General features: G+C 40.2%; 1 protein-coding gene across 4 annotated transcripts in view; it reads left to right on the forward strand.

Annotated features, from left to right (window-relative positions):
• Positions 1-12,032, forward strand: part of osbpl1a (oxysterol binding protein-like 1A) — a 142,837-nt gene that overhangs the window by 69,838 nt on the left and 60,967 nt on the right. For all 4 annotated transcript variants that reach the window (XM_061978166.2, XM_061978168.2, XM_061978165.2 and 1 more), the window contains exon 16: positions 7,393-7,555. In XM_061978166.2, coding sequence (XP_061834150.2) covers positions 7,393-7,555 — 163 coding nt within the window. The remainder of the gene's footprint in view (positions 1-7,392; positions 7,556-12,032) is intronic.

Below are 12,032 nucleotides of genomic sequence, written 5' to 3' on the forward strand. Positions count from 1 at the left end.
AGTCATATTCCTGCAGGCAGTGGCGTGTGAGGCAGCTGTGCTACCATTACACCTGACCCTGGCTTGCCGCTCTCAGCTGCGTCCCCATCTTGCCATAATGATGGGGACGGTGCAGAGGTGGCCGTCCACACACACACACACACACACACACACACACACACACACACACACACACACACACACACACACACACACACATTCTTGTATTTCTTACCTTCTTGAGACCTCCGAAAAATGCCTACCTCTTTAGGACCACCCTTTCTAGATATATAAGGATTTGTATTTACAACATTAATAATACACTATATTCCCAAAAGTATTTGGCCACCCATCCAAATGATGAGAAGCAGGTGTCCTAATCACTTGGCCACAGGTGTGTAAAATCAAGCACTTAGGCATGGAGACTGTTTCTACAAACATCTGTGAAAGAACGGGCTGCTTTCAGTGATTTCCAGCGTGGAACTGTCATAAGATGCCACTAGAGATGTCCGATAATGGCTTTTTTGCCGATATTGTCCAACTCTTAAAGCATACTTGCCAACCCTCCCGGATTTTCCGGGAGACTCCCGAAATTCCACCCTTTTCCGGGCGAGAACCATGGACTCGGACGGAGTGCCATCTCCGGGTTGGGGAGGAGATCTTGCCCCAAGTGGAGGAGTTCAAGTACCTCGGAGTCTTGTTTACGAGTGAGGGAAGAGTGGATCGTGAGATCGACAGGCGGATCGGTGCGGCGTCTTCAGTAATGCGGACGCTGTATCGATCCGTTGTGGTGAAGAAGGAGCTGAGCCGGAAGGCAAAGCTCTCAATTTACCGGTCAATCTACGTTCCCATCCTCACCTATGGTCATGAGCTTTGGGTTATGACCGAAAGGACAAGATCACGGGTACAAGCGGCCGAAATGAGTTTCCTCCGCCGGGTGGCGGGGTTCTCCCTTAGAGATAGGGTGAGAAGCTCTGCCATCCCGGAGGAGCTCAAAGTAAAGCCGCTGCTCCTCCACATCGAGAGGAGCCAGATGAGGTGGTTCGGGCATCTGGTCAGGATGCCACCCGAACGCCTCCCTAGGGAGGTGTTTAGGGCACGTCCGACCGGTAGAAGGCCGCGGGGAAGACCCAGGACACGTTGGAAAGACTATGTCTCCCGGCTGGCCTGGGAACGCCTCGGGGTCCCACAGGAAGAGCTGGACGAAGTGGCTGGGGAGAGGGAAGTCTGGGCTTCCCTGCTTAGGCTGCTGCCCCCGCGACCCGACCTCGGATAAGCGGAAGAAGATTGATGGACTCCCGAAATTCAGCGCCTCTCCCGAAAACCTCCCGGGACAAATGTTCTCCCGAAAATCTCCCGAAATTCAGGCGGACTCAGGTCCATGAGGACCTGAGTCCGCTAACCCACAATATAACCAGCATACCTGCCCAATCACGTTATAACTGTAGAATGATGGAGGGCGAGTTCTTGGTTTCTTATGTGGGTTTATTGTTAGGCAGTTTCATTAACGTCCTCCCAGCGCGGCAACAACACACAACAACAGCAGTCACGTTTTTGTCTACCGTAAAGCAGTTCGTCTGCCGTAAACAGCAATGTTGTGACACTCTTAAACAGGACAATGCTGCCATCTAGTGCATTTGATGAAAGCACTTTTGTGCGTGCCACACAGCAATGAGAGGGTGTTCTGCATGGTTAGAAAAATAGTGACAGAGAATAGAACAAGGATGGACAATTCAACCCTTAACTCAACAATGAGTAGATGAGTGTTATGTGTGTGTATATGTGTAAATAAATGAACACTGAAATTCAAGTATTTATTTTTTATGTATATATATATATATATATATATATATAGCTAGAATTCACTCAACGTCAAGTATTTGTTATATATATATATATATATATGAAATACTTGACTTGGTGAATTCTAGCTGTAAATATACTCCTCCCCTTTTAGCCACGCCCCCGACCACGCCCCCTCCCACCCCGACCACACCCACCCCTCCCCACACCTCCCGAAATCGGAGGTCTCAAGGTTGGCAAGTATGTCTTAAAGGGGAACATTATCACAATTTCAGAAGGGTTAAAACCATTAAAAATCAGTTCCCAGTGGCTTATTTTATTTTTCGAAGTTTTTTTCAAAATTTTACCCATCACGCAATATCTATATAATAATATATATAATATATATCATATTCGGTACTGTACCGCCTCTAAAAAGTACCGGTCCCCCGTCGTCGTCACGTTGTGTCATTGCTGGTTCACAAGCAAAAGGAGCATGTTCGGCAGCGCACAACCATGGAGTACTTACAAACGGACACAGTGTGTAGACAGAAAAGGGAGAACGGACGCATTTTGGCTTAAAGGGGAACATTATCACAATTTCAGAAGGGTTAAAACCATTAAAAATCAGTTCCCAGTGGCTTATTTTATTTTTCGAAGTTTTTTTCAAAATTTTACCCATCACGCAATATCCCTAAAAAAAAGTTTCAAAGTGCCTGATTTTAATCGTTATATACACCCGTCCATTTTCCTGTGATGTCACACAGTGAAGCCAATACAAACAAACATGGCGCATAGAACAGCAAGGTATAGCGACATTAGCTCGGATTCAGACTCGGATTTCAGCGGTTTACGCGATTCAACAGATTACGCATGTATTGAAACGGATGGTTGTAGTGTGGAGGCAGGTAGCGAAAACGAAATTGAAGAAGAAACTGAAGCTATTGAGCCATATCGGTTTGAACCGTATGCAAGCGAAACCGACGGAAACGTCACGACAGCCAGCGACACGGGAGAAAGCGAGGACAAATTCGGCGATCGCCTTCTAACCAACGATTGGTATGTGTTTGTTTGGCATTAAAGGAAACTAACAACTATGAACTAGGTTTACAGCATATGAAATACATTTGGCAACAACATGCACTTTGAGAGTGCAGACATCCCATTTCAGGCGCGCTAAGAACATATATTTTTCCACGATTTCAGCACTCAGGTTAACCATACCTAAATAGACACAAAATACTGCATTACACAAGACTACCTGAATGTACTCGAATGATTGAAAAAAATAAATGTTTTTAAGCTAAATTATTGGTAAACACAGTTTATGTATAATAATTTACGTAAAACCGCGAGTAATGAATAAAGTTTTCATCAATTAATATATTCTGTAGACATACCCTCATCCGCTCTCTATTCCTGAAAGCTGATCTGTCCAGTTTTGGAGTTGATGTCAGCGTCTGCTTTGAGTGTCGCAGGATATCCACACATTCTTGCCATCTCTGTCGTAGCATAGCTTTCGTCGGTAAAGTGTGCGGAACAAACGACTGACCATTTCGTCGGCTTTCCCCACAGCCTCGTGTTTTGAACAAATTTCGTCCCTGTTCGTGTTGTTACACCCTCCGACAACACACCGACGAAAGTGAGAAAATGGCGGATTGCTTCCCGATCGCTCCGAGAGCGAATATTAGAAAGGCGTTTAATTCGCCAAAATTCACCCATTTAGAGTTCGGAAATCGGTTAAAAAAATATATGGTCTTTTTTCTGCAACATCAAGGTATATATTGACGCTTACATAGGTCTGGTGATAATGTTCCCCTTTAATTACCGATTCCGATATCAACCGATACCGATATATACAGTCGTGGAATTAACACATTATTATGCCTAATTTTGTTATGATGCCCCGCTGGATGCATTAAACAATGTAACAAGGTTTTCCAAAATAAATCAACTCAAGTTATGGAAAAGAATGCCAACATGGCACTGCCATATTTATTATTGAAGTCACAAAGTGCATTATTTTTTTTAACATGCCTCAAAACAATAACAGTGCAATACATTTTCATAACATGGTCACTACTGCCTAGTTTCTCTGGTTGTATTCTTATTTTACTGTTATCTTTTTATTCTCATTGTTGCTTGTTATTTTTATTCTTATTGTAATATTTTTTCTATTCCATTTACACCCCCATTATTTACTTTTTACTTTTTAAATTCGATCTCAATTTTGTACACTGCTGCTGGAATTGTAATTTTCCTGAGGGAATTCTCCTGAAGGAATCAATAAAGTACTATTTATCTATCTATCCAAACAGCAGCTTGGAATTTGGGACATGCTCTCCCTGAGAGATACTATGAGGAGGTTAAGGTGGGTGGGGGTAGGGGTTAGCGGGGGGTGTATATTGTAGCGACCCGGAAAAGTTAGTACTGCAAGGGATTCTTGATATTTGTTCTGTTGTGTTTATGTTGTGTTACGATGCGGATGTTCTCCCGAAATGTGTTTGTCATTCTTGTTCGGTGTGGCGCATATTTGTAACAGTGTTAAAGTTGTTTATACGGCCACACTCAGTGTGACCTGTATGGCTGTTGACCAAGTATGCGTTGCATCAATTCGTGATGAGAACAGCCGGTAGATATTATGTGACTCGGATGGCACGCACGCAAAGGAAATGCCTTTAAGGTTTATTGGCACTCTGTACTTCTCCCTACGTCCGTGTACACAGCGGCGTTTTAAAACGTCATACATTTTACTTTTAGAAACCGATGCCGATAATTATGAAACCGATACTGATCATTTCCGATATTACATTTTAAAGCATTTATCGGCCGATAATATCGGCAGCCCGATATTATCGGACATCCCTAGATGCCACCTGTGCTACAAATCCAGTCGTGAAATTTCCTCGCTTCTAAATATTCCAAAGTCAACTTTATTATAAGAAAATGGAAGAGTTTGGGAACAACAGCAACTCAGCCACTAAGTGGTAGGCCACGTAAACTGACAGAGAGGGGTCAGCGCATAGTGCAAAGACTTTCTGCACAGTCAGTTGCTACAGAGCTCCAAACTTCATGTGACCTTCCAATTAGCCCACGTACAGTACGCAGAGAGCTTCATGGAATGGGTTTCCATGGCCGAGCAGCCGTGTCTAAGCCATTCATCACCAAGTCCAATGCAAAGCGTGGGATGCAGTGGTGTAAAGCACATCGCCACTGGACTTTAGAGCAGTGGAGACACCTTCTCTGGACTGATGAATCACGCTTTTCCATCTGGCAATCTGATGGACGAGTCTGAGTTTGGAGGTTGCCAGGAAAACGGTAAATTTCAGACTGCATTGTGCCGAGTGTGAAATTTGGTGGAGGAGGAATTATGGTGTGGGGTTGTTTATCAGGAGTTGGGCTTGGCCCCTTAGTTCCAGTGAAAGGAACTTTGAATGCTCCAGGATACCAAAACATTTTGGACAATTCCATGCTCCCAACCTTGTGGGAACAGTTTGGAGCGGGCCCCTTCTTCTTCCAACATGACTGTGCACCAGTGCACAAAGCAAGGTCCATAAAGACATGGATGACAGAGTCTGGTGTGGATGAACTTGACTGGCCTGCACAGAGTCCTGACCTGAACCCGATTGAACACCTTTGGGATGAATTAGAACGGAGACTGAGAGCCAGTCCTTCTTGACCCAACATCAGTGTGTGACCTCACCAATGTGCTTTTGGAAGAATGGTGGGAAATTCCTATAAACACACTCCGCAACTTTGTGGACAGCCTTCCCAGAAGAGTTGAAGCTGTAATAGCTGCACAAGGTGGACCGACATCATTTTGAACCCTATGGGTTAGGGATGGGATGGCACTTCAAGTTCATATGTGAGTCAAGACAGGTGGCCAAATACTTTTGGCAATATAGTGTATATACATACTCTGCAAATATAAAAAAAGCTTGTTGTGAAAAATAAGTTGGAATTTCACAAGAAAAATTTAGAATTTTGGCAGTATTAAAATACAAGTCGTAAGTTTACTCAATGCAAGTCAAAATGTTAGAAGAAAAACTGAACATTTGTGCAATATCATGATAAAAGTTGGAATTTTACTCAATAATAGTCACAATTTTACAAGAAAAGCTTAACATTTTGGCAATTTTATGAAAAGAGTCATAATTGTACTCGACAAAAGTCACAATTTTATAAGGAAACTTTAAAATGTTGGCAACATTATAATGCAGCTGAGATAGGCTCCAGCGCCCCCCGCGACCCCCAGGGGGGACAAGCGTTAGAAAACGGATGGATAATGATGATCGGAATTTTACTTGGCAAAATTATGACAAAAGTCATATTTTTAGTCAAAAAACGTCACTATTTTACAAGAACAACAACAAGAATTGGCAATATTGTGATAAAAGTCAGAATTTTACATGACAAATGTCACCATTTTGCACAAAAAAATAATCGTTTTACATTAAAAAGTACTAATTTTACGATAAAATATTGCAATATTACAGAAACAGAAACAATATGAGAAATGTTTCCCAATTTTATAAAAAAAAGTCTACACATTGTGAGAAAAAGACTACTTTTTTTTTTGTTTGTAATTGGTTTTTAATTTTCATTTTTTAGTTAGTTATTACAGTATGTTTCTATATACATATTTTAATTTGTATTAGTTTTGGCCAAAGGGGGAGCATTTTAACTTTTTATACACACTTGTTATTTCATATGTTGACCAGAGAGGGAGCACTTTTAAAACTGACAAAATCCCTCCTTTTTTGCACCACCCTAATTTTGATAGATTTCACCACCAGGGGTGCAAATGAGATCTCTATTTTTTGTTATTTGTAATGTGCTTTAGGTGAAGTGAAGGAATTATATTTATATAGCGCTTTTCTCTAGTGACTCAAAGCGCTTTACATTGTGAAACCCAATATCTAAGTTACATTTAAACCAGTGTGGGTGGCACTGGGAGCAGGTGGGTAAAGTGTCTTGCCCAAGGACACAACGGCAGTGACTAGGTTGGCAGAAGCGGAAATCGAACCTGGAACCCTCAAGTTGCTGGCACGGCCACAGATGACCCCTGTGCCGCACTTTGGGCAAACCAGCTGTAGAAGCTAACTGTTAATGGCCACTATAGTCTTAGTACCGTAGTGTATTTGTTCATCCTACGGTCACATATGGGACGCGGGTTGTCATACGTCAGCACCGGAAGTCGTAAAATCAGCCGTTCACCTGCCGGGTTTTATTCGGGGGATGAATAGGGAAGTCCTTCTTTAGCTGCCGTCTTGTTTTATCATATATTGCTGCCTTTGCACCTGTCAATGTTTACTTTGGATGCACATTAAATCAACAAAAAAATCCTGACTTTGGAGCAATGTTCACGGACTCTAGTATTTGGCTCTCTATTAGATGCAATGGTTTTCCGTATTAGGACCATGATTTCGTCCTCATATGGAAGGTACTTTTCTTTGTTGATGTGTCAATAAGGGTAGAAATACAAGAGCACACACACATGTTGGCTCATGCGCTGTATTCCTGTTTGGACTGAAAGTTTGCAGCCCGGTTTTGTTTGTTCTCCCATAGAAGTCAATGTTTGTGTTCCTCTCAGTGTATACATGTAGTGTTGCTCCGTGTGTGCGTGCGCAGGTGCGTAGCATGAAATTGGAGCTGGAGGTGGAGAAGAATAAGATACTCTCCAAAGCACTGCAGACGTTGGCCACCGAGCACCACGAGCTGGAGCAGTCCGTCGTCAAGGGGTCGTCACAACGAAGCGTTCTCAGCGACGATGAGTTCCACGACGCCCTGTCTGGTGAGTGGGATTTTTGCCAACTTGATTGGCAGCGACATGTATTTGTTGTGTATGATGGCATAGTTACACTTTTGTTTGTTGATTAAGGCCGATAAATGCTTTAAAATGTAAAATCGGAATTATCGGTATTGTTTTTTTTATCGGTATCGTTTTTTTTTGGGTTTTTTTTAAATTATTTTATTTATTTTTTATTAAATCAATATAAAAACACAAAATACACTTACAATTAGTACACTAACCCAAAAAACCTCCCTCCCCCATTTACACTCATTCACACAAAAGGGTTGTTTCATTCTGTTATTAATATTCTGGTTCCTACATTATATATCAATATATATCAATACAGTCTGCAAGGGATACAGTCCTTAAGCACACATGATTGTGCGTGCTGCTGGTCCACTAATAGTACTAACCTTTAACAGTTAATTTTACTCATTTTCATTAATTACTAGTTTCTATGTAACTGTTTTTATATTGTTTTACTTTCTTTTTTATTCAAGAAAATGTTTTTAATTTATTTATCTTATTTTATTTTATTAATATTTAAAAAAAGGACCTTATCTTCAGCATACTTGGTTGTCCAAATTAGGCATAATAATGTGTTAATTCCACGACTGTATATATCGGTATCGGTTGATATCGGTATCGGTAATTAACAGTTGGACAATATCGGAATATCGGATATCGTCAAAAAGCCATAGAAAATGGATGGATGGATGGATCATGAAATATTGTATTGTTTTGGGTAGACAAGATAACAAAACGTATGTGGGATAAATAATAAAAAATAATGTTAACTTAGCTTAAAATATTACCGTATTTTCCAGACTATAAGCCGCACCCATTAAATTTAAGAAGAAAAAAAGGTGTTTTCAATATATTAGCAGCACCGGACTATAAGCCGCAGATATATTCATTTATTTGAATTAGGACAATGCATATTCGTCGACATAGAGCAACAATGTAAATATGCCGGAGTTAGCACAATAGCTCATTTTCATCCATTGGCCTAATGGGGCGGTATAGCTCAGTTGGTAGAGTAGCCGTGCCAGCAACTTGAGGGTTCCAGGTTCGATTCCCGCTTCTGCAATCCGAGTCAATGCCGTTGTGTCCTTGGGCAAGACACTTTACCCACCTGCTCCCAGTGCCACCCACACTGGTTTAAAAAACGTAACTTAGATATTGGGTTTCACTATGTAAAGCGCTTTGAGTCACTAGAGAAAAGTGCTATATAAATATACTTCACTTCACTAATGCAGAGGATAATTTCACCACACCTAGTGTGTGTGAGACTATCGTTGGGACTTTAACTTTAACTTAATCCGTTCCATCATTTAGCCGTTTGCGAGGAAAAATCCATAGATTAACCGCACCTGTGTATAAGCCGCAGGGTTCAAAGCTTGGGGGAAAAAAAGTAGCGGCTTTTAGAGTACGATGAACTAATCCTACTTTAATCAATAAGTAGTACTTTTTTTTCTCAGCTGTGCAATATTTTTTTTTATATCTTCCGGTTTCAAACATAAATGGCAAAAATAGGGGTAAAACAGACTATAATAATAATATTTTTAGGGGCCATTGTATGGTAGGTAGGTAGGTAAGTAGGTCTTTATTGTCATTGCACAAGTACAACAAAACTTTGTTTTCAGCACAAACCCGTTCAAGATTAGACAAACAAACAGAACAGGAACGCTGACGGTTCGCCACAAGGCGCCCAGCAAAAGATGGGAAAAGGGTAAACGTCGGGGGAGAATGAGTAAAAAAAAAAAAAAAAATCTGGAGTGGGGAAAAAAGCCTCCATAGCAAAGCACATATACGTATTACAACATACATCTCGAGACTAGCAACAGAGGGGAGGGAGTAGGGGGCTACGGTGGCAGGCTGCAGCTCTTCAGGCGCTGCCCAGCTGTCCATCACCCCTAAGGGATTCGCATCAAGGATGTTGGATAATAATAATAATACTGGATTAGATTTATATAGCGCTTTTCTAGACACTCAAAGCGCTTCACAGCGAAGGGAGAACCCATCATTCATATTAACATCAATTGCATTATTACAAATTATTATATTTTGCGCCATGTGGCTCGTATTTTATTGGCCTATTGAGACCTATTAAAAAAACCTAGTAAAAATATGATTCAAATTGAATAGATAAATTACAAGTTTTCACTGCTGCACTCTAGAAAGAGGTTCCGCAGCCTCCGTAGCAGAACCTCCAGGTTCTGTAACAGCTTCTTCCCTCAGGCCGTAAGACTCTTGAACGCATCATAATTATCCCCTCAATTCCCCCCAAAAATGGATTAACTTGCTGAAATATAAAGACAATATAACATACATCCATAAACGTGGATGCATAGGCAAAAGTGCAATATATTTATCTGTACAGTAATATATTTATTTATATCTGCGCCTTATTGCTCTTTTATCCTGCACTACCATGAGCTAATGCAACAAAATTTTGTTCTTATCTGTACTGTAAAGTTCAAATTTGAATGACAATAAAAAGGAAGTCTAAATCTAATTAATTTGAAAAAATAAATAATAATTTAGCACAAATGCATGCATTTTTATAGAATTTATTTTAGCTTTTCTTTAATTAAAAAAAAAAATCTATCTCAAAATATCAAAGTGGGCCCCTCTTTTTTTCTTTTTTTTTTTTCAAGATCCGGCCCCCAGTGGAAAAAGCTTGGACACCTGCTTTACATTGTTAAACAGCCTCATGTTACATTATGCATGTTAGTGTTCCGGTGTCAAAGCGTTGTTTAATCCAGTGTTTTTCAACCACTGTGCCGCGGCACTAGATACAGTCTGGTGTGCCGTGGGAGATTATCTAATTTCACCTATTTGGGTTAAAAATATTTTTTGCAAACCAGTAATTATAGTCTGCAAATGATGTGTTGTTGTTGAGTGTAGGTGTTGTCTAGAGTGTAATACTCTTCCATATCAGTAGGTGGCAGCAGATAGCTAATTGCTTTGTAGATGTCGGGAACAGCGGGAGGCAGTGTGCAGGTAAAAAGGTGTCTAATGCTTAAACCAAAAATAAGCAAAAGGTGAGTGCCCCTAAGAAAAGGCATTGAAGCTTAGGGAAGGCTATGCAGAACGTAACTTAAACTAGGGATGTCCGATAATGGCTTTTTGCCGATATCTGATATTCCGATATTGTCCAACTCTTTAATTACCGATACCGATATCAACCGAAGAAGTGTCAAAAGATGGCGCTAACTGTTTCAATGACATTCAGACTTTACTTCAATCAATAACAAGGCCGGAAATGTGTCCGTCCGACCGAAACTCTCTAATAACTAAAGTTCCTTGGGTGAATAATGTAAACTCACTACACCGGTATGTTTTAAGCGCTTTCATGGCGAGTTTACTGACAGATATAAGAACTAGGGATGTCCGATAATGGCTTTTTTGCCGATATCCCAATTATGTCCAACTCTTAATTACCGATACCGATATCAGCCGATACCGATATATACAGTCGTGGAATTAACACATTATTATGCCTAATTTGGACAACCAGGTATGGTGAAGATAAGGTCCTTTTTAAAAAAAAAATAAGATAAATAAATTAAAAACATTTTCTTGTATAAAAAAGAAAGTAAAACAATATAAAAACAGTTACTTAGAAACTAGTAATTAATGAAAATGAGTAAAATTAACTGTTAGTACTATTAGTGGCACAATCATCTGTGCTTACGGACTGTATCCCTTGCAGACTGTATTGATATATATTGATATATAATGTAGGAACCAGAATATTAATAACAGAAAGAAACAACCCTTTTGTGTGAATGGGGGATGGAGGTTCTTTTGGGTTGGTGCACTAATTGTAAGTGTATCTTGTGTTTTTTATGTTGATTTAATAAAAAAATTGAAAAAAACGATACCGATGATAAAAAAAATGATACCGATAATTTCCGATATTACATTTTTAAAGCATTTATCGACATCTCTAACTAAAACTGAACTGGCTACAAAGTAAACAAAAAACAGAATGCTGGACGACAGCAAAGACTTTCTCTGGAGCAAAGACGGCGTCCACAATGTACATCCGAACATGATATGACAATCAACAATGTCCCCACAAAGAAGGATAAAAAGAACTGAAATATTCTAGATTGCTAAAACAAAGCAGGTGTGGGAAATATCGCTCAAAGGAAGACATGAAACTGCTACAGGAAAATACCAAAAATAGAGAAAAAGCCACCAAAATAGGAGCGCAAGACAAGAAGTAAAACACTACACACAGGAAAACAGCAAAAAAAACTCCAAATAAGTCAGGGCGTGATGTGACAAGTGGTGACAGTACACCTACTTTGAGACAAGAGCTATAGTGATGCATGCTTGGTTATGCTTTAAAGTCATATCCAACAATTGCGACAACGACTTTTTGCTGTCAACTGAGTTTAGTTTTTTAATGATTTCTGCTGGTTGTGTGCCTCGGCATTTTGTGTGCCTTGGCTCCCAAAAAAGG

The sequence above is a fragment of the Nerophis lumbriciformis genome, linkage group LG18, assembly GCF_033978685.3.
Source record: "Nerophis lumbriciformis linkage group LG18, RoL_Nlum_v2.1, whole genome shotgun sequence".
Lineage (NCBI taxonomy): Eukaryota > Metazoa > Chordata > Actinopteri > Syngnathiformes > Syngnathidae > Nerophis > Nerophis lumbriciformis.